Below are 22,118 nucleotides of genomic sequence, written 5' to 3' on the forward strand. Positions count from 1 at the left end.
GACACTAGCAGGACTGACATAAACCATGCAGTGTTTATTGGAATAAATTTTCTATTTTGTGCATTAAGTTTAGGATAAGTTAGTTAGGATAAATGTAGAATTGAGACGGAATAAATGTGTGAATTTAAGATGTGCTTTATAAAAACCAGATGACAGAACGGAGGGAAGTCAAGTGGCTCGGTGGAGCTAAAAACGTATAAATGGAGATATGACGTTATAATATTGTTAAAAATCACATCATGCGCAGACGCGGATCCCGTTCGCAACCAGAGGTACCAGAGGTACCTCTGGGTGCGAACGGGATCTGCGTCTGCGCATGTGCACGGCGTCATTTGGTGCTTCTGTGCATGCGTGAACCGCTGAACCCGGAAGTAACCTGTTCCGGTACTTCCGGGTTCGGCACGTTTGTAACTCATGACAAACGCAACACGCAGTGTTCGTATCCAGAGGTATGACACTGTGTGTGTGTGTGTGTGTGTGTGTGTATCACATCACAAACTATCTTGTTCTGGTGAGCAACCTGGCTGTTGAATTTTGCACCAGCTGAAGTTTCCAAACCGTCTTCAGAGGCAGCCCCACTTATAATGCATTGCAGTAATCCAGTTTAGAAATTACTGGAGCGTGGGCCACAGAGGTTAGGCTATCCTTGTTCAGATAGGTGCATAGGTGGGTCACCAGCGGAAGCTGACAGAAGGCATTCTGTGCCACCTCTGCGCAGGGATGTGCCCTACATCTTCTGCTGCAGAGACAGATGCAACATGCTCATTCATCTTCTCTCTGCAAACTCATTTCCCTCATTTAGCATACCTTTGACTCCCTTGTTGTCTGAAGGTCCAAATGCCTCCTTGCCAAGTTGCCTGCTTCTGATGTGTTTCAATACCATTTTTAGCCTTTGTTTTTAGTAATGTGCTCCTTGGTTTCTTTTTTTTTGCATCCCATATTGTCTGCTTGCTTTTCTCTTTTTTTGGCCAAAGTTTTATGTTCCCTTTTGTTCTCATTTGGACAAGACTTCCATTTTCTGAAGGAAGACCTCTTACTGCAATAGCTTCCTTGACTCTTCTCATGAACTGTGCTGGCATCCTCTTGGCCCTCGTGGTACTTTTCCTGACCTGTGTGGTACACATTGCAGCCGAAATTCTGTTGTGGTTTTGAACAAACGCCAAGCGTTCTGGAGAGATTTGAACCCCTTAACTTCCTTCCTACCATTCCCCTAACTTCTGGAGAAGTTTCCTATTTTGACGTGAAACATGACTGTTGGACTTTCCTGGGAGTTCACTTAAATATAAGTCGCGTTTGATAGCACTGTCCTTGCCGTTTCCAGTTACTTCATCCACAAATAGCTGGATAGCTCAGTTGGTTAGAGCATGGTGCTGATAATGCCAAGGTTGCAGGTTCAGTCCCCGTAAGGCACAGCTGCATTTTCTTGCATTTGCAGGGGGTTGGATTAGATGATCCCCAGGATCCCTTCCAACTCTACAATTCCATAATCTTGCACTAGGACCTACACTTCATGGCCCACGTAAGATGAAGCTCAGGGTTGCTGCGTTTTTGGTCAGTTCCATGACCAGCTGTTCTAGGGCACAGCCATTGTGTGTATTTGTTTTTACTGAAACACGTGTGTACTTGAAACCACATGAACGTATGAATGACACAGAGGGGCCCAAAGTGTTGTTGTTGTTGTTGTTACTTTCTTAACAACCCTGCTTTAAGAATAACTTGCTTGGTATGCCACTGTGTGAGCTTTCAAGTTCTGCCAAGAGATGTTGGGGTAGATGCAAAACACCATGCCTCAACTTTTTCTGAAGGGCAGCAACAGGGCAGTACTGTAATGATGCCAATACTGTGTGTGGGATTTGAGCGCCCTCTTCTGCTGCTTTAAGGAAATGCCCAATGAAAATAGAGAATTTGCATCCTCTACCTGCCTAAGCTCCTGCCCACCTAGCAGTTTGAAAGCACGTCAAAGTGCAAGTAGATAAATAGGTACCGCTCCGGCGGGAAGGTAAATGGCGTTTCCGTGCACTGCTCTGGTTTCACCAGAAGCGGCTTAGTCATGCTGGCCACATGACCTGGAAGCTGTACGCTGGCTCCCTTAGCCAGTAAAGTGAGATGAGCGCCACAGCCCCAGAGTCGTCTGCGACTGGACCTAACGGTCAGGGGTCCCTTTACCTTTACCTGCCTAAGCAACCTTCCCTCTCCCTGAATCCCCTTGCCTTGTTGCCTGCTGCCTTTGGCATTCTTGGAGGGTGGGGGGTTAAAGGCATGGAGGAATGAGATTGGCCGTGTCCCTTCTCATTTATATTAAGCAAAGGTTAATACACATCACTTGGGAAGACAGACAAACTACCGGTAATATCAGTGTACTGGATGAAGCAAAGATCTCCAGTGTTGAAGCAATGATTCTGCAACATCAACTTCATTGGACTGGTCATGTTGTGCGGATGCCTGATTATCGTCTTCCAAAGCAACTACTGTATTCCAAACTTAAAATTGGAAAGCGTAATGCTGGTGGTCAACAAAAGATGTTTAAAGACTGTCTCAAGGCAAATCTTTAAAAATGTAGTATAAACACCGACAACTGGGAAACACTGGCCTACGAGCGCTCCAGTTGGAGAACAGCCTTTACCAAAGGTGTCATGGGCTTTGAAGACACTTGAACTCAGGATGCAAGCAAGAAACGTGCTAAGAGGAAGGCACGCTTGGCAAATCTACACCGTGATCAACTCCTGCCCGGGAACCAATGTCCCCACTGTGGAAGGATGTGTGGGTCCAGAAATGGCCTCCACAGTCACTTACAGACTCATTGTTAAAATCTGTGTTTATGGAAGACAATCTTACTCGGCTATGAGTGATCGCCAAAGAAGAAGACGATATTAAGCGAAGGTAGCGTATGCTGTAGGTAGTTACTATGGGAGATGGAGATTGCAATGTCAGCAGACAACCTCTCCGCAACTCCTGCCAAGGCCCCTCCCTCCCTGTTAAGCGTGGAATAAGTGTTCAAGGGCTTACCTCTGCTGTCTCTGGATCAGTAAAACCCAGTTTATTTGTAGTTGCTCCTGATACTAATAGGCTTTGAGGATTGCTATGAAGTGAAGCAGATTCCATTACAGCTTTCTGATTATTGGGGGTGGGGGGGGGTGGGGTAGGGAAAAAAAATATCCGCACTTGAATCCCATCTATAATTCTATCTTTGCCTCCCAACCCTAAATGCCTGTCATTCTAGCCGTCTGTGTGGGCTGGGATAGCAGTCACACCTGCCCTGTGCCAATGGCAGTTGAATCCAGGAGGGTGATAACAGCAACCTCTCTATAGGTGCAGAATGGTTGGGGAAAACTGGAAATCTTTTGCTCTCTAAAATGGAACTCCCAGACCTGTGGCGCCAGAAGCTGGTGGTCTGAGCCCACCCAGGCACAGCTGTGTGCATGATTCATGTATTGCAGGGGGGTTGGACTAGATGACCCTCGGTGCCCCTTCCAACTCTGCAGTTCTGTGATTTTATTCAAAGGCTGTATATTGCTGACGAGACGATGCTGGGAGCAAACATGGTGCAGCATCACGATGGTCACTGTTGGGAGACAGGACACTAGGCTGAATAGGTTTTGTTCTGGGCCAGTGAGCCGATTCTCAAGTTTTAAAAACACTTTCATAGATACTTAAAATAAAAAAGGAAAGCAATCCTTTTGTCCTCTTGAGTTATTGTGGCAAGAGAAAGGTATGATGTGGCAACTAATTCATATTAGGGGGTCAAAAGAACATGCCCCACAGTGTGGAGCAAGTATTTTAATCCACGTTTGCAAGAACTGCTTCAATAAAAGTTGCATATTGCCAGAAATATTGTATGTGGGTTAATCCAAAACTGGGGGTCTAATTCTGTCACTGGGCAGCAGAGGGAGCTATTGAGCAGTGCCGTTTAGGACAAAGGAATTGCGGTTGAAGTGGGTCAGCAGGGCTTCTTTGAAGATGCAAGCGCTTATGCATATAATGTGTCGGTTTGGGGGCATGATGGGAAGGAGCAGTTGCTAAATCCTCTTGCTTCATAACCAGAGAAGAGAAGGGGAACTTCGCTAGCTGATCTCCCTCTCAGTTCCTCCCTGGTCTTCTTTATTCTTCAGCTGTTGAATTGTCTGGGACTTGGAAAATCCACCTCCTTTGAAATTTTGCTGTAGGTTTGGTTGTTGTCAAGAGATGTGGTGAACGCCGTCCTAGTCCAGAAGGAAACCTGCAAAATGAATTGTCTTGTGACAGGTGAGCTAGTCTCCCAGATAAAATAGGCAGGATGAGCAAACCCGAGTTTCTCAATTCTTCACCAAGGAAGGAGACTCATTGCTCTTGGGATATTTGAAACAGATTTGTCTCTCTGTCTGTGGTTAGTGCAGGAACCACTTCTGTCTTAAAGTTTGTGTAAACTAAAATGAAGACTCCTCAGCCATCCCATACCTGGGGAGGATACCTTGGGAAATATGGAGATCTGCCTTGCAGTATTCTGGGTGCTGGAGGCATGACTGGCTGTTTTCTCAGAACCTCCCTTTGTTCAAAGCTCATTGTCTCTCTCACCGGGACCTTGTGAAGTGATGCAATTTACATGGAGGTGTGGCTAATGGAGTAGTCACTAACACTTACATGTAATGGGATTTGTTGTTTTGCTGCTGCCCTTATTGGCTCTTGGCATACGGAACCTTGCCAAGAACACGGCCTTTAGAAAAAGGTGGGGTGGTTAGAGAAATGCCAGAAATAAATAAATAACGAGGGACAAACGAGGCCACGACTACTCAAGACTGCAGTCGTCAGTACATCCCTTTCTAGGCAGACAGTGCGGTCTACACAGCCCCCCCCCCACCGTAGGAAAAAAAAATGATGTCACTTCAATGCTTTTATTTATATAATACATACTCGCACAAACTCACAAATACTGTACAACCCACCCCTCCCCTGCCCCACTGTACATCCCCCCCACCCCACCCCCCGCCTGTGTGATTTAATGCAGACTCCCTCTGTACAGCAAACCCAACCCTGTTCCTCCCCCACCCCATCCCAAACCCCTGTTTGCACACTGCCCCGGCCTAGGTGTCTCCTGGTGTGCTGCCACTTCTTGCCACACAATGGCAGACATATCCGAGCCAAGAGTATGTCCTCCTGGCAGAAGCGCTGCTTCCGCCTCCTTCACAGCTCCGATGCACCTGAAGGTGGTTTGGATGGAAGGCAGAGGCAAGTCTTGTGCAAATTGTCATTTCTGGCGCTCCACCCCTTACATATGTAGCTGTCCAAAGGTGGCAGCATTTGTTCTGTTTTGCTTTTTTTTTCAATCCCAGCCGTTATCCTTGATCATGTGGTTGAGTTCAATGATGTACTTGCCCTCCTTGTACTTCTGGCTTGTCTCGAAGGCTTGCTCCTGGAGAACAAGAGAACGAAAGCGTGAGTTTCCTTTAAGGCAGTGTGTGAGTCTTTAGGGGAGAAGCGGGTGGGGGTGTGTGTGCCAAGGGAGACTCACATATTTCCATCCAAGCGTGGTCTTGCAGTTCTCACAGTAGATGTCAGCCACGGCATGCAGGCCTGTCAGTAGCACCCGTTCCTCTGCTGGGCCACATCCAACGTTCACCCTGCAAGGGGTGGGAAAGAGAGAGAGGGTGTTGGAGCACAGCCTCACTTGGCTCTTCATAGAATCCTAGAGTTGGAAGAGACCACAAGGGCCATCCAGTCCAACCCCCTGCCAAGCAGGAAACACCATCAAAGCATTCCTGACAGATGGCTGTCAAGCCTCTGCTTAAAGACCTCTTGACAGCCCCTAGCAGCCCCTGATGCTTTTCTAGTCTGTGTTTCACCTTGTCTTTAGATCAGTGATGGGCCTCAATCTAGGCAGGTATTGGCCAGGGCCCAGTTCTGCTTGCCATGAACTGCCCAATCTGATGAGCACTGGAATAAACCCAGCTGCTTTCCTGACCTTAAGAGTTGGGGAAGCGAGTGTATTATCCTCACCTTGTGCCCTGTGCTTCTGAGGCGCTTCCAGTGAACAAGCCCACGTTATGCATGGCGAAACGAGAGAACAGTCATAAACCTGTCTCTGGGCTGCAGCTTTTCAAGTTATAAGTGGGAACTCACACAAGGAAATGCTCCCCAGACAAGGAAAATGACACTCTTCCACTGAAAAGCATCACACCTGAGAGCACAAGCTTGTAGACCTAACATTTAATAATAATAATAATAATAATAATAATAATAATAATTTATTTATACCCTGCCCATCTGGCTGGGTTTCCCCAGCCACTTTTAAGACCACATAAAGGTTTAGGGTTGGTTGTTGTTGGCTGTTTCAACCTGGTATGTAGCTGTCTTTTATGTTTTTGTGCCTTAAGTCTGCTGCTCCCCTCCTGTGATACTCACACAGAGTTGAATAAATATGCCCGACCTTGGCTTCCTTGGAAAGACTGTAATGACAAGAGAAACAAAAAAACAGGTTAAAAAAGAGAACATATCCAGAGGGGTAGACACAATTGTTAGTTACGGCAAACACAAAAGGAGTCCCGTGGCACCTTAAAGATAAACAGACTTCTTGTGGTGTTAGGAGCCCTAACTAAGCAGCCTTCTGTTCCAGCTGCATACCTCTCCCCCGCCCTCCTCTGTCCACTGATGGTCCTTAGCCTCAGCCCTGGTTTCTCAGCTCCCTTCTGCATTTCCTTATTTGTTCTCTGGCTTGTTTTCAGGCACACCCCATCTCTCCACACTGGATTCTGTGTAATGATTAATCAGCCAGCAGCTCAAACTTGTTGACCTTGCAGTATCTCAAGCACAGGAGGGTGGAGATGGCAGAACAAGAAATGACACCCCCCCCCCTGAATGTTAGGCCCGGGAAAGACAATACCCCCCACTGGCTGTAAGCTGCCCACCTAAATTCTCCCAGTTCTCTGCCTTCATTCTCCACTTCCGATCAGCGAGCACTGGGGACGTCTAAAACAGTCCCTGTTTGTTAACTGTAGCTCCCTAGGATATGATCTAGCAATTGGCAAGTGTTCTAATCCCTCCCCTTCCTTACTGAGCATTTATAAATTGCTCACCAAGGAAAAGCTTCTAGGCCTATAGCCTGGCCCACTTGGGAGGTGAGCCTTGGTGATTTCCCCAGAATAACCTGGCCCAATTCCAGGGCTCTAGGCAGTGGAAGGGATGGAGCATACAGTGCTGTGGGTTTCAACTGAGATTCCTCAAGCTGCAGCTGTGGCACGAAGTAAAATATTCGATCCAAGGGATGAGAGTTCAAATCCTGTGCCTGCCACAGTCTGCACGTGGCCGTGGGTAACCCACACTGTCCCGGACGACTGCAAAATGTGAATACTTCCTTGTGTTAATGTGTTTTTGCCCGGTTTCTTGATTTTGTTGTCAAGTGACCTCCCCCTCACAGTTGCTGTGAGGACAAGCAAAGATAAAAGATCGTAAAAAGGCACACTAAACATGCTAGATACATGATCACCGTCTGATTATTGAGATGGGGCTAATATCAGCACATCAGAGTAGGACTCCCTTTAGTCTCCTGACCCATTCCCCCCAACTTTTAGCTTATCTATTCTTCCTCCCTCCTTTTTTTTTAAAGCCAATTGACTAAGGAAAAACAACCCCTCTGGTGCTGAGAGCTGCCCCCCCCCCCGCTATAGCAGTGTGTCAGGGACCGTCCCGCTTCCCCTTTTCACCTTGGAGATGAGATCGTCGTGGTTGGCCAGGTGTGCCCGGCAATGCACGCAGCTGTAGCGTCGGTGACAGTTGTCTAGATAGGCTTGGAAAGTTTTGGGTTTGGACAGCCTCACCATTGTGGTGGGGTCACACAAGTGGGGAGAAGCTTCAGGAGAGGTGTGAAGAACCAGACAGTCCCTAGAGGGGAAGCTGTGTGGGCGGTGGCGGGAAGAAGCCCCCCTCCGAAAGCCCTAAAAGAGAGGGAACAATGAGGAAAAGGGTTACCAAGGTATGGACAGGCTAGTAAGTGGAGGGGAGAAACAGCACGGAAGTCAGGGTGCCTGGGATCTGCTTCTTCCTTCTTAGCGCTGGGAGCCAGCCAAGTTCTGTCTAACCGGTCTGGTGTCTAAACAAAAACACTACCACGTGCTTCCCCCTCCCTGGGCAGCTCCCTGGAGGCTCAGCCTGTAATTAACCCCAGGATGTAGGTCAACTCTGATCATCTCGTGATGAAGCAGCATTACCAGGAATAGAACCCAGGTGTCCTAGCCCTTCCAAGCAGTGCCTCTCCAAAGAGCCTTCACTTTGTGGCCTCTCCTCTTTCTACAATCTCTGGAACCATGGGTGCGACTGCCAGGACTCAGGAATTCCTGGCTTTCCATTCCATTCTCTTCATTCCTAACCACCCTTCACCAAGAGATCTGGGAGCTTCTGGCACATTGTCAAGAATTTAAACAAATTCACCATCTCTCTACGTGCTCCGCTTTCCCTTTGGTCGTGTTTACCTAGGTCCCTGTTTCAGAGATGTCTGCTACCTTTACCACCAGCCCTGGTCGGTTGCTTTATGTCTCCCCAAGCAGACTGGACTTGAAACGATTGATTTTACAAAAATCTTGGAGGTGGGGACGAAATAAGGGTAGATACACGAGGAGGCTTAAAATGTACAAAAGGAATCGTTGTTGGGGGGGGGCTGATCCAAAGATGCTAGAAAATGTGCGGATGTGAAAAGATGGTGGGAGTGAGGGGTGGGTGTGATGCAGGCGGCGGATGAGTGTTTAAGGAACCTACAGGAATTGCTGTTAAGGAATGCAGACAGTGAGGAGGCAAGGCGGGGGGGGGGGGGGAGAGAAGAGCTGCAAAAAAAAAAAAAAAAAGAAGCAAACTGAAAGGATGGAAGCAACAGATAAGCATGACGGAGGTGCTTAAGCGCAGTATGGAGGAATGGTGTAGAAGAGGCAGATGGGTGCAGAACCGAGAGCAGAGAAAACGGAAAATTCCAGCTGAATGTGGAAGGAGGAGATATAGAAACAAACCAGCCTGCGGATAAATGGGGTGGAGGGAGCAGAGGGGGAGAAGGGAGGCTAGCAGAAATAGGAATGGAGTGGGGAGGTAGGCAAATGAAGAGCCCTTTGCAAGGGAGGGAGGGATGCTTGCTTTGCAAAGGGAAGTGGCTGGGGCAGGGAAGGGAAGGGGGGGAGGGAGTCTGGAACACGGTATGGGGGAGGGAAAGAGAGGCGGTTCCTTGAAAGGAAACAAACCAGGCAAGGGAATGCTGAGCTGGGGAAAATGGAGGCTGTAGCTCCACATCTTTGCAAGCAAACAATAATGGGAGTTGAATTGAGGAGGTTGTTTTTTTTGGAAGGGAAGCAACATTTAGGGTCGCTCTATGATGCAAAAGACCCGGCGTTCCTCCAGATTTCCCATCTCCTCTTTGTTCTTATTGCAAACTATTGCTCTGGTCTCCACACCTGCTGTACAAGTAGGCATTCCGTGTTTTCCCTTGTTTAGGGTTGGGGTAAAATAAGAGGAAAAAGTGCTACAATAGTGGCTCAGGAGGAACAAGGTGTGTGTGCAGAGATCAAACAACTGGAGGAGGAAATGGTAAAGAGAGGAGAGGAGGTAGAGGTAAAACAGAAAGGAATGAAAAGTGGGAGGTAAAAGAAAGGGGTTTTATTTTACATCTGGGATACAACCTCAGTAGACCCCACCACCACCACCAATTCTCTGTGAAAACATTCCCCAAACTGTAGAGAAATTCTAAACAAAAAGGTTTATCTCATTACTGGAGAGCATATGGTTGGTAAAGGGGCAGTCTGTGATTTAGATCCTGTTCTGTGCAAAATACAGCAGTGAAAAAACACTAGTTAACAGACATTTTATTTAGCAGATAAATGTGTGGTTGACCACCTGCCAGATACAAATTATAATAAAGTAATCTAACTAATCTAAATTCCACTTTGATTATCAAAGGCGCTCAGGATATGAACAAGGGTTCACTTTCCATAATAATGCACTTTACACATTGACCTCATCAGACAATGGGGGCTTTCTTTCACGTGGTAGAAAACAATGGACCACTACATGCAAAGCAGGAGTTTCTTAAGGTGCTTTAATATGGAAGCCTTGTAAATAGGTATATTCAATCCCAGGGTCTGTCTTGACCTTGGTCTCTTCCTTTTTAGGGCAGCATCCACATTAAATTTGGGCTTGGCCTTAAACCTTGTATTCATATTTTCTAGAGTAATTAAAAGTAAGACATGAATGTGGGTAGGATACAATATTTAAGCTATCTGTTTCTTGTGAAAATACTGTAAGTTATACTGCATGTGGTTCAAGAAGGGAGGGAGGGGTTAATAGAATACTGGGGAGGAGCCTCTCGGGAAAGAGGGAGGGGCCATGACTGAGAGGGTAAACCAAGTTAGATATTACAATGCAGCTCTGTGCCTGTTTACTTGGTGGAAGCCACATTTAAGTTCAGTGGGGCGTACTTCTGGGTAAGTGCGTATAGAATTGCTGCCTAGGTCTCTCCCCCCCCCCCACAAAAAAATCTATTACAAAAGATTACCAATGTACAAAATGTATATTTAATAATATCCTTATCCATTAAATACAAAACATATAATGTGCATGCAAAAGGAGGGAAGGTGGAAAGAGCGAGGTGTCTGATAACAGTTTATAAACATAAGGCTTGGATACTCATTAAGTGAAATTTCTATTTGGATTTTTCTGACAAACGGAAATAATGCGATTTTTATTCAGTAGGTTAGAAGTAGGCAACTGTTGCTGAGTTTTCCAATTTTAGGTAAACTTCCCTATTTGACCCAATCAGCCAAAATGTTTTCCCATTACATGTAATGATGAAAATATGAATATGATAAAATAAAAATGTGATGGGCAGAAGCTGGTGTGTGTGTGTGTCTCAAATACCTTTATGTCCCTCAATATGAAAGATGTCAAATCCTAAGTACTTAATTTGATCTCAAGGCTAAGTAGTGATGAGGGGGAATCTATTCAAATTGACTTGTCAGATATCAAAATTTCAAGCTGGAAAAAATGGGAAATTTCCTTTATTTGGCTCTAGCTCATCATCCTGGCTCCTGGGAAATACAGTGAATTACATGTTCTCATAGACAGGATTCCATTTGGCACCGTGCCTCTTAATCAATATTGTGTTGGCAGTGTATTCTAGGGACCAACAACAACGCAGGCTGCTCAAGACATAAAAGGTGCCATTTTATCCTGAATGAGAAGATCTTGAAAATTAAGAGCCTTTTTCTATATAGCATTTCTTTCCCAGTAGAGGCTTCTTCTTTTTTTTAGTATGTAACAGCTTTTTTGAAATCCAGTACAAGCAGGGGGCATTAGGAAAAATGCCCCCTTTTGTTTCTAACATATTCCAGATCATTTATGTAGTGGGTCAAAGTGCAGGCAGGCATTGCTAAAACAATGCAGGGAAACATATTACAGATGCCTTCTGTAAGGAGGAACAAAATAATTAATTACCCGCTGGAAATTGTCTTCCATCCCTTGTTATTTACCAAACCTATTTGTATCGGTCGGATTATTGCACCGCAATTAGGTGTTTACAATCCCCCACTGCAGTCACTTACCCTAACACCTGATCTCCCATTAAGAGGTAAACACTCCCCAGCGCCCGAAAAACCGGGATTCTGGGCACCTTAAGGACTAGCAGATTTATTATGGCATATTGCTTCCAAGGAGCAGAGCCCACTTCGTAAGCCACCCTCCACCAATCTCACCTGGCAGAAGAGAAATGCCGAAGAAGCTCGTCTTTGATGGAGCCCCTTGGCTTTCCCGAGGCCCGTCTAGGTCAGGGCGAGGGTGTTGGTGCAGATTTTGGGTTGGGGGAGACTCCCCATAGAGAGACCTGTGGCCCCCCAGAAAAAGCTCCAGCTGGAAGTCTAGACTTCCTCTTGTTTACAAACCAAAGCCGAGAAACAAAGGTGTCTCCTCCCCTTTTTTCCCTCTCCCTCCTCCTCTCTGCGGGCTTTCCCCCTGTGCTTCTTCCTCCTTCGGCTCAGCCAATGAGGGGAGAGTATGCAAATGAACTGCAGAACTTTTAGAAGGGGAGGGGAACTGAGTAGAGGAAGCACATAATCTGGCACGTATGCTAGGGGCGGGGCGGGGCTTGCTCTGCGTGGGGCTTTTGTAAAAGCGAGTCCCCCTGAGCCTGTGCAGAGTGCTTTTTCCTCGTCGCGGGGGAACAGGAGCTTAGAAGGTTTCAGATCAGGAAGTGACTGTCAGGCAGCTGTGTGTTTTTGTTTTTTTGGAAATTTGCCTCTTGTCACAGATAAAAAGATCACAGCATATATATGGATATGGGATGCGGGTGGCGCTGTGGGTTAAACCACAGAGCCTAGGGCTTGCCAATCAGAAGGTCGGCGGTTCGAATCCCCGCGATGGGGTGAGCTCCCGTTGCTCGGTCCCTGCTCCTGCCAACCTAGCAGTTCGAAAGCATCAAGTGCAAGTAGATAAATAGGTACCGCTCTGGCAGGAAGGTAAACGGCATTTCCGTGTGCTGCTCTGGTTCGCCAGAAGCGGCTTAGTCATGCTGGCCACATGACCCGGAAGCTGTACGCCGGCTCCCTCAGCCAGTAAAACGAGATGAGCGCCGCAACCCCAGAGTCGTCCGTGACTGGACCTAATGTTCAGGGATCCCTTTACCTTTATATATAGATATGGTATTTAATACTAGTAATAGACTTTTCATTGTGGATTTCTCAGGAGGAGGGGAATGGGAACTGGCCATATGCCAGTCATAGACAGCCAGCTTTGCATCTGGAATATTCCAGGCTTAGTCCCTGGCATCTCCAGTAAAAAAAAAAAGGGGGGGTCAGTCTGCAAGTGATGGAAAATATCTCTGCTTTCTGAGACCCCAAAGAGTCACTGCCAGTCAGAGAAGACAATACCAGGCAGAATACCAGAGAAGACTATACCAGTACAGGGAGTAATCACGTACACAAGAAGGTGGTGTAAATAGGCACAAATGTTTTCTGCCAGAGAGAGTTAGCCATGTTATGTCTGTTGCAGCAAAAACAGCTTGTGCCTTCTCGTATCGCCTTAATAAGTTAGCAAACTTTCCTATTGTCCTTCTTCCAGTGCATACTGAGTACTTTTTCCATTGCAGCAAGCATTTTAATTGAAGTTTGACATAATGGTTTGAACTGATCTTTAATTTTTGTATTGTATCTTTGTAAACCACTTAAGACACTATTGTAGTCAAGTTATATATAAACTGCTTGAATACATAAATATATTTATTGTGGCATATGCTCTGATGAGGCACGGTCCTCTTTGTCAGGTGCATGAAGTAACTACTGGCATGGGAAAGTTTATATGCACCCCTGAGTGTGTGTAATTTACAGAGTGGGGGGGATTCCAACAAGAGGAACAATTAGTTTGTGCAATGAACTTGTCCTTCTCAGGATTTGCTGAGACCCAAATTCCACAGTGTCAAAATTCTGATTACACTGCTTTCCTGCTTCTCATTGATGTCGTAGTTTTGTTGTTAATCTGTGGCAGCAAAAAAAAAAGGCTTGAGAGTCCTTAGGCAGCTTGAAGCCTAGCTTGTTTCTTGGGGCAAAACCTTCTGTAGGCGAAGGAGAACCCACTTAGTCAAATAGTGGCAGTGGACAGAGGATGGTGGCTTTGTCATATTGCTGTCCAAGTGTAAGTTTGAGCATATGGAGCTGTCCTGTACTGAGTGAGACCATTCATCTGTGCAACCCAGTTGTCTGCTCTGCTCTGGCTGTGGCTCTCCAGCATCATTTCAAAGTTTGTTGGGTTGTTTTTTTTTTGCCTTCTCTTGTACTGTTTAATTTGCATAGCTGGAGTTTACTGCAGCAAGTATTTACTCTGAGGTGGTGACTAATGTTAGAGAGACCTATGTTCAAATCCTACTGAGCCATAAAGCGCACTTTGCAAACATGGGGCCCAAGCCCTATCTCTCAACCTAATCCTACCTCGCAGGGTTGTTGTGAGGTGGGAATCAAGCACCCTATCCTGAGCTCCTTGGAGGAAGGACTAGATAAGAAAGGCAGCTCTACATGGGCTATCTTACACTTTTCTTGTTACTTCTGGTGGCATGCTCTATATAGTTAGGATTATGTGACTTGATCTATAATGGGACTGATGTGCTGAAGATACTGTATTAGAGCCCAGGGATTGGAACGGATGGCCACTGGATTTTCTTCAGCCCCAAGAGTCTCTCTACCATGACTCTGAAATTAGGCAACAATTCTGTGACAGCAGCACAGCCACAGAATTTTGTCTGCCACAACCATTCATAACAGAGGGTGCCTATGTTGTTCTTTCTCCCTTTCTTGGACTGTTTATGTTTGTGTGCATTGGCCATTCCATATGCATTAACTTCTCAGGGCAACAGAGCATCCCTGAAGCGTTCAGGATGGCAAAGGAGGAGTAGCTAAAGAGACAGCATTGTCCAGAGGATTAAGGGTGTAATAAGAATTTTAAGGTCTTACATATATATATTAAATGTTCATAAGTGTACCAAGTAAACAAGGCCACATGTCTGAAGCAGCACAGGAAGGCAGTCCTGACACCATTTTTGACTCCCAAGCTGACCAAGTGCAAGGAGGGAGGAGGTGAGGGAACCTTCCCATTGTCTCAGGAATTAAAGTGATAATCCCTGGTGTTATGTACTGAGTTGAATAGGATCCAAAATGCACCAGTCTGATTGGTCCTAGAACAATAGGATTGAGATTGCAGCAGTCTGACTGGTCCCAGAACAATAGGATTGAGATTGCAGCAGTCTGATTGGTCCCAGAACAATAGGATTGAGATTGCAGCAGTCTGATTGGTCCGCAGGAGCCACCCAATCCAGCTCCAGGTGGAAGTGAATCCGCACTCCGATTGGCATACAGGAGTATCCCGGAATTAGCCAATCACGTGGGGCCCATTGTGTAAATAGTGTATATAAAGCAAACGTTTTTGGGGGAACTGCATTCCTCACTACTATGAGCTGAATAAAGAGCATGAAATTCACACATGATTCTGAGTATATTTCACCTGGCATTCTGATACCTGAGTGCCAGACAGGTAGCCATTCCAGAAATAACAAAACCCAGATGAAGACAAAAGGGTGTGATTAACTTGGCTGGGAAACAGGGAAATGTAAATATATAAATGTAAATATCTCTTTTGTTTCACTTGATGTTGAGGGCCTTCTGCCTGGTTCCCTCACTGCGAGAAGCAAAGCTACAGGGAACCAGGAAGGTCTCGGTAGTGGCGCCCACCCTGTGGAACACCCTCCCATCAGAGGTCAAGGAGATAAACAACTACCTGACATTCAGAAAATACCCGAAGGCAGCCCTGTTTAGGGAAGTTTTTAATCTGTGATATTTTAATGTATTTTAATATTTGTTGGAAGCCGCCCAGAGTGGCTGGGGAGACCCAGCCAGATGGGCGGGGTACAAACAATAAATTATTATTATTATTATTATTATTATTATTATTATTATTATTATTATTATTATTAATAGTGGAGGGCAAGAGGAGGCATGGGGCAGGGTCCAGGATGCTCAAGATTACTGCCACCAGACCTCCCCTTTCATGATGTAACCTTGATGTATCTAGGGGTTGGTCTTGGGCTGCACCCCTTCTGTGATGTATGTATGATGTATGGAGGGGTGGTCTGGAGCTTGAAGGGGGGAAATTTAAAATGTCTATATAAGGGCTTGCACCTGCCCAACTCTCCTGTGTGTGAGGGGAGTACCCTGTTGCAACAGCTGTAATAAAGATCAGGCTTACTAGCTGCTTTGCTTCTCAATGCTCTCTGGTTGGCCTCTATTATTTTCTCCTACCGATGGAGAACCTACAAAAGGACTCTTGTGTACCCCATAAGGGAATAAGGACAGATTTCTGTTTATAACAGAGGCAGGGATGTGTAAGGTGAATAATGATAGTGGTAGATAATAGTGAATAATGACAGTGGTAGATGTGGGGCAACCCAGCCTTTAGGACTGAGTTAATCTGAATCAGGGCTTGGCTAGAGAAACCTTGGCTAGAGAAACCTCCGAGCATGTGCAAACTGTATTGCCACGCAGTAGCTGAGCCCTGAACGTCTGGGACTAGGACTTGGGGCTTCCCGTTCAAATGGTTAAGTTTGACTTCAGCCCTGGACCACTATAGAATCCGAGCACTGAGGTTGACTCAGCTCAGAGCAGGAGGCAGGAAATGGTGGCTTTGGCTAGATATGAAATTAAGGCAGTCATATTCCTGTGTCATGTCTGGGAGTAGGCACTTCAGCATGGATTGAGTCTGCTCTGACCGGTCCTAACTCCACCTTTGCTAAGGTGATTTAGGTCCATTTCTGCTTTAGCATTAGTAAGTGTTGTTAACACTGTCATTTAACTTTCCTTAATTATGAATGTTTGCGTGATTAAATGCTATATCACGCCTGTGGCGAATGGTTTTTAACATCTCTTTCTGACTTTAAAGATCGTATAAGAGTGTTGGGGCGTGAGAGGGCAAGGAAGTGTGACATGTAGGATGGGTGGATGGACTTGCAGGAAGTAGTAGACCAGAGATGAGGTTGAAATTGGTTGCTGGTTCCAGCCCCTTATTGTTAGCAAGCTAGACACAGGTTTCTCATGCACACACTCTAGGAGTCTTGTGAATTAGGCTCTTTGGACATTGGCAACAGAGTGTCTTGGCAGATTTATCCAGTAAGGTATACTCACATGGGCCTTAACCTGAGGGTGCTTATTGAAGATACATACAGTGAATCAAAATATACAAATTTAACACTTCAGCAGGGGATAACTCAGGAAATAATGCATATCTGTTATGGCAGATGGGGAACAAAATGCACACCTTTATTTGGTTGGCAAGAATTAACTAATTAATTCTAACCATGACTAAACCAACACACATGGACATGGTATAGATGCAAGAAGAAGTAAGTCAATTAAAATAATTGACGGTGCCTGAAAAGAACTTTTGAAGCTGCTGCAACAAGTGGGGACCCAGAGGACCAAGTGAAGGGAAAGCACAGGGAAATAACCGAGTCAGGCGCCACGTTCTGCTTGGCAGCAAGAGTGGTTTGCAGCAAGATCGGTACCTAGCAAAAGAACAAGAAGTGGGCTGTGAAGCCCATCTTTTGTACACTTTTGGACCAAAAAGCTTCAAATCACATTCCAAAATTGAGTGGATGTAGGAAGGCATAATTCCTGGTCAGCATTTCCTTCCCTAGAGCAGGGGTCAGCAAACTTTTTCAGCCATGGGCCGGTCCACTGTCCCTCAGACCTTGTGGGGGGCCGGACTATATTTTGAAAAAAAAAAAATGAACGAATTCCTATGCCCCACAAATAACCCAGAGATGCATTTTAAATAAAAGGACACATTCTACTCATGTAAAAACACAAGGCAGGCCCCACAAATAACCCAGAAATGCGTTTTAAATAAAAGGACACATTCTACTCATGTAAAAATGCGCTGATTCCCGGACCGTCTGCGGGCCACATTTAGAAGGCGATTGGGCCGCATCCGGCCCCCAGCCCTTAGTGTGTGGACCCCTATCCTAGAGTCTAGTAGAGGGGCATGTACTACTCAAGTGAGGCTGACTCTGACTTTTCTTCCTTGCTGCCCCATGCCTGAAGCTGCTACTCAGAATACTTGTGTGCCATCTCCCTTCCTTCCTTCCTTCCTTCCTTCCTTCCTTCCTTCCTTTCTTTCTTTCTTTCTTTCTTTCTTTCTTTCTTTCTTTCTTTCTTTCTTTCTTTCTTTCTTTCTTTCTTCAGCTGCCTTCTCAAAGCCAACAATTTCCCCTGATAACTAGCACAATTCTTTAGTCCTCATCCTCCACTTGTAACTTAGCTTAAGTGCTGCTGTTGTTGCTGCTGTGGTGTGTCTTCAGCATGCAGCAAAAACTTTACAATGAAGGCGCCAGATGTACCTCTGTGGGGAGGGAACCCCACAACCTAGGAGGTGCCAAAGCGAATGGTCTCTCTCGAACCCCCACCCCTGAGCCTCTGAGTGTGGAGAAACTACCAAGAGGGCTCCCTCTGCTGATCTTAACACCAAAGAGCATCTGTAGGAAAGGAGGCCGTTTTTCAGACATTTGGGGCCTAAAACATTTACGTATTTAAACCCACACTTCCATTTTCTCCTGTTGCTTTCCCGGGAAGCAAATGGCAATCAGGTTTTCTGCGAATTGCTGTTTGTTCCAATTCATCGCTAAAAAGCAAGTTTTGCAGGGGGAGGAGGAAGGGCAAAGGCAAAACCACTCGGACCCGTGCTTTCTAATCACAGGACAAGAGGAAGTGTGGACAAGCCCCAATTTGATTGGGCTAGAAATAAACTTGGCAACGAATGCAGCTGTTTAAAAACAGGGGCTGTATGTGATCTATATGGAACCTTAGCCAGTAACCTGTCTGCTGTGGGCTGGCCCTGTTTGCCTGGTTCCAGGTAGCAATCAAGCCACTGTATTTTTGTACCAATTGCAGCTTCTGAACATTCTTCAAAGGCAGCCCCACACATCATACATTCCCATAATTTGGGGTGTGAAAACCACTCCAGTCACAGTGTGTAGGACTCCTCCCGATCATCTATTTATTGGGCTTTCATCTTTATTTGCTTGCAAGCATTTATACATCTTCCTATAAGCCGTTCATTCATGACACACTTGTCAGTGCATTTTCCTGTCACCTTAATAGCTAGCCTACAGAAAGTGTTTATTTTAAAGTGGATTTGTTGCTCAACGGTGACAGAGCCCTTTAATCCACTTTAATTGCACACACCTAAACTTCCCGGTATAGCCAAATACCAACTCTCTTGGGACGAGGACATCATGCTTGAGCACAGAAAGTAGTTTTAGCCTGGACAGGTGAATGCTCCCTGGGCTGCTGATGGAAGATGTGTGAGTTGGGATGGTTTAAAAGCTCATTGTGTGAAACAAGGATGTGCGAACTTAAGTTCCTTACTCAAGCTGCTTATGTACATGTGTTGATTGGAAACCAACCTCAAACCTCCTTACTGTGTACATATCAGCAGCTCTGGGGAAGAGTTCAGTACAGTATCAGCAAATGCAAAGTAGAAGCCACGGCTGAAAACTTGTATTGTCACTTGCTGCTTGTTGGTAGTGCCAGGAATGTGCCCAGGGAGGGTGGGGACTGGTGGCAACAAGCAACACACCCACCTGGGAAAACATGTTGTCTTGCGTCTCAGCTATGCTCAGCCTCTGCTGACACCAAAAAGCACAGAGAAAAACGAAAGCTTTTGCCAGACCCATCTATTTGTTGCCCAAAGCATACCATTCCTGCTTTGTCTCTCACAGCATCAGAATAGGGAAAAATCTCATTCATTTCACTAGCTTTTCCTAAAACTTTCCCCATATACAATATTGGAGAAGAGAGTTTGAAGTCCTGCATTAAAATAGTTACACATTCTTGCAGATGACTGACTTCACTTGTGTTTCTTTGTGTGGCATATTATTCAGGGTTTTTTTTGGGGGGGGGGGAGGTGGAATTCTAAGTTGTGTTTTGCCATGGACTGGGGAAGAAGTCTGGGAGAGTTGTTGGTATTTTTCATCAGTTGTATAGCACCACAGAGAGAAAATTGCTAAGTGAAGATGTAGTGCTTCCCTGACTACTAAAAGACTTCGTGAGATGCCTTTTATTTGCTTAGCATTGATAAGAACTGCCTCCGCTTCCAGCACCAACCCTGTAGGGTAGGCTAGTAGCCCTGGGGAACCCCCACTTAGTCCTTTTCTCTCTGCTGTTACCACCCACCTAAGCATCACCTAGGGCCAAGGGTGCAAGATTTCCACTGCTTTATGGTGGTCGCGTTGAGCGTAAGGGAACAGCCAGCTCAATTCCAAGTCTCTGGCTTAGCAGTTTCACCCCATCTCCTCTCTGCTTTCCAGGACACTTTCACACCTAGTAGCCTAAGCCACATGGAAAGTTAACCAGTCAATGAATGTGTTCAGAAACTAGTACAGCCCAGTAAATTAAGAGGTTGTTGGGTGTAGGAATGGTGCACATCTTATTCTCTAGGCATAATAATAGAATGGGAGGCAGGGGTCCAGATTTTACCACCACCACCTCCTCCTCCTCCTCCTTGTTTTTTAAAATTGTTTATTGTGTTCATGGCTGGGTTTGAACCCCAGTAGAAAAAAACACACGCCAATAAATACAACACTTCCTAGCTCGTTTAACAGACAAGTGTCATGCCAGCTCCTTGAGAATCAAAGTTGAAGGATATGGAGAAACCCAGGAGGGGAGAAAGGTCTGGAACCACAAAGGATGGCTGGACCTGAATGTTGGAGGATGTGCTGTCTTGAATTTCCCAGGACTCTCTCCCATTTCACACACTATGGATGGAGGAGGCCCACTGGGAGCAGAGCAGCAATGCTGTGAGCACCTCACACACACACACACCCCGCCAGTGTGAAGGTTGTTTGTGGACTGCCAATGGGTAAAGCAGACTAAGGAGTTCTAAGGGGTCCTGGGGCCAGGTTTTGTTAAGAGAGGGGCTCCCTGTGTCTCACGCTGCTGGTAACACATGCCCTATTAGATGGCGGCATTTTTAGGTGGTAGAGAACAGAGAACAAACCCACGAAGCAGCGAGACTGGACTTAAAACGAAGGTTTATTACAACAAACTTAAAGCAAGTAGGTGTTATCTCCCTGCAGGCAAATTCAAACTACAACTGCTCCTTCAGCACAAACAGCACACAAAACAGCACGGAACTTAACAGCAACAGTTCTTAAAGCTACCCACACACCTTTTCTGTTTCTTTGCAGAATGATTCCTAACACTCCCTCTCATTCAAACAGAATAAAACAATATTTTATATACCAAAACATATTTATACATCATGCACAACAATTCCTAATTTTGACACTTGTTTTGCATGCTTCTCAAACGTTAGCATTTTCATAAATATATCAGCTACATTTTGTATACTTTCACAATATTTTAGCATTATCAGGTTTTGTTTAACATTTTCGTTTACATTTTGATATTTAATTTCCAAATGTTTTGATTTACTTTTAAACTGTTCAGATCCAGCCAAAGCAATTACAGCTTGATTATCTTCCCAAACCTGAACAGGATAATCACATTGCACTTCTATATCATTGATGATCTGGACATAAAATTTAATTTCATTACACAACTCTGATAAAACACAGTACTCAGCCTCTGTTGAAGAAGTGGCTACAATTCCTTGCTTTTTAGATTTCCAACCTATGAGGGAATCACCAAACTGGAATACCATACCAGAAATGGATTTTCTATCAGGCAGATTTGCCTAGTCACTATCAACGTAACACTGAAATTTTATAAATTTTGAAGAAGATAATCTTAAACAATAATCAAGTGTTTGTTTTAAATACCTGAAAACATGTTTTAAACCCTTCCATGCATTTTCAGTAGGACATCTTACTAATCTACTAAGCACTCCAACTGCATAATTCATATCTGGTCTGCTCCACAGTGAAATGTATAATAAACTTCCAACTATAGAATGGTACATTTCTGGATTTACTGGTTCTGTGCATTCTTCATTCTTGAAAAACCCTACCTCCATTGGGGTTTTTACTTAATTTAGCATATTGTTTCTTTCAAGTAAATCAAGTAAATCTTGGATGGGCGGGCGCGATCCGACGCCGCCTCTCCCCACCGGTTCGCTCGCTGCAGCTTTAAAACGCGGCGCGGCTCCGGTGCCGGCTTACAGTGGTACCTCGCCAGACGAATTCATCTTGCGAAAAAGAGCCATAGACGAATTCGTCTCGCGTGTCAACTAAAAACTCGCAAAACCCTTTCGTTTTTTGTTGTGCGAGGCATTCGTCTTGCGGGGTACCACTGTACTTGGAGACCTCCGTCTTGAATCAACACTTCCTGGGACAATTTAAATTTCCTTAGTTGACGCAGGAAATACAGCCTCTGGTGTACCTTTTTAATAATACTATTGATGTTGCTTGACCAATTTAAGTTATAAGAAATTATGGAGCCCAGGAACTTAAAGGACTCTACTATTACAACCATGTTACCAAGAATGGAAAGTGGTGGCAGAACAGAAGAGTGCCTTCTGAAATCAATTACCATTTCTACTGTCTTTTGGATATTTAGTACCAAATTATTTTCGGTGCACCACGAAACAAGATGGTCTACTTCCCGCCTATACACAGATTCATCGTCCTC

The 22,118-nt window shown here is 45.3% G+C and overlaps 1 protein-coding gene across 1 annotated transcript; it reads right to left on the minus strand.

Annotated features, from left to right (window-relative positions):
• Positions 1–5,288: 5,288 nt before the first annotated feature.
• On the minus strand, positions 5,289–11,916 carry YPEL3 (yippee like 3). The gene is made up of 5 exons (XM_033169452.1): positions 11,694–11,916; positions 7,674–7,904; positions 6,376–6,419; positions 5,486–5,594; positions 5,289–5,386 (listed from the first exon to the last, which is right to left on the minus strand). The coding sequence occupies exons 2-5, from the start codon at positions 7,788–7,790 to the stop codon at positions 5,297–5,299; spliced, it is 360 nt and encodes a 119-aa protein (XP_033025343.1). The 5' UTR covers positions 7,791–7,904; positions 11,694–11,916; the 3' UTR covers positions 5,289–5,296.
• Between the last annotated feature and the right edge of the window lie 10,202 nt (positions 11,917–22,118).

Source organism: Lacerta agilis, chromosome 14, assembly GCF_009819535.1.
Source record: "Lacerta agilis isolate rLacAgi1 chromosome 14, rLacAgi1.pri, whole genome shotgun sequence".
NCBI classification, from domain to species: Eukaryota; Metazoa; Chordata; class Lepidosauria; order Squamata; family Lacertidae; genus Lacerta; species Lacerta agilis.

Bases quoted from the DNA above. Each gene is read 5' to 3' on its own strand.
- YPEL3 (XM_033169452.1), bottom strand. From the start codon at position 7,790: ATGGTGAGGCTGTCCAAACCCAAAACTTTCCAAGCCTATCTAGACAAC. The intron at 6,420-7,673 runs GTGAAAAGGGGA...TTGTCATTACAG, and splicing joins ACGACGATCTCATCTCCAAG to TCTTTCCAAGGAAGCCAAGG. The intron at 5,387-5,485 runs GTGAGTCTCCCT...CTTGTTCTCCAG, and splicing joins CCACGCTTGGATGGAAATAT to GAGCAAGCCTTCGAGACAAG.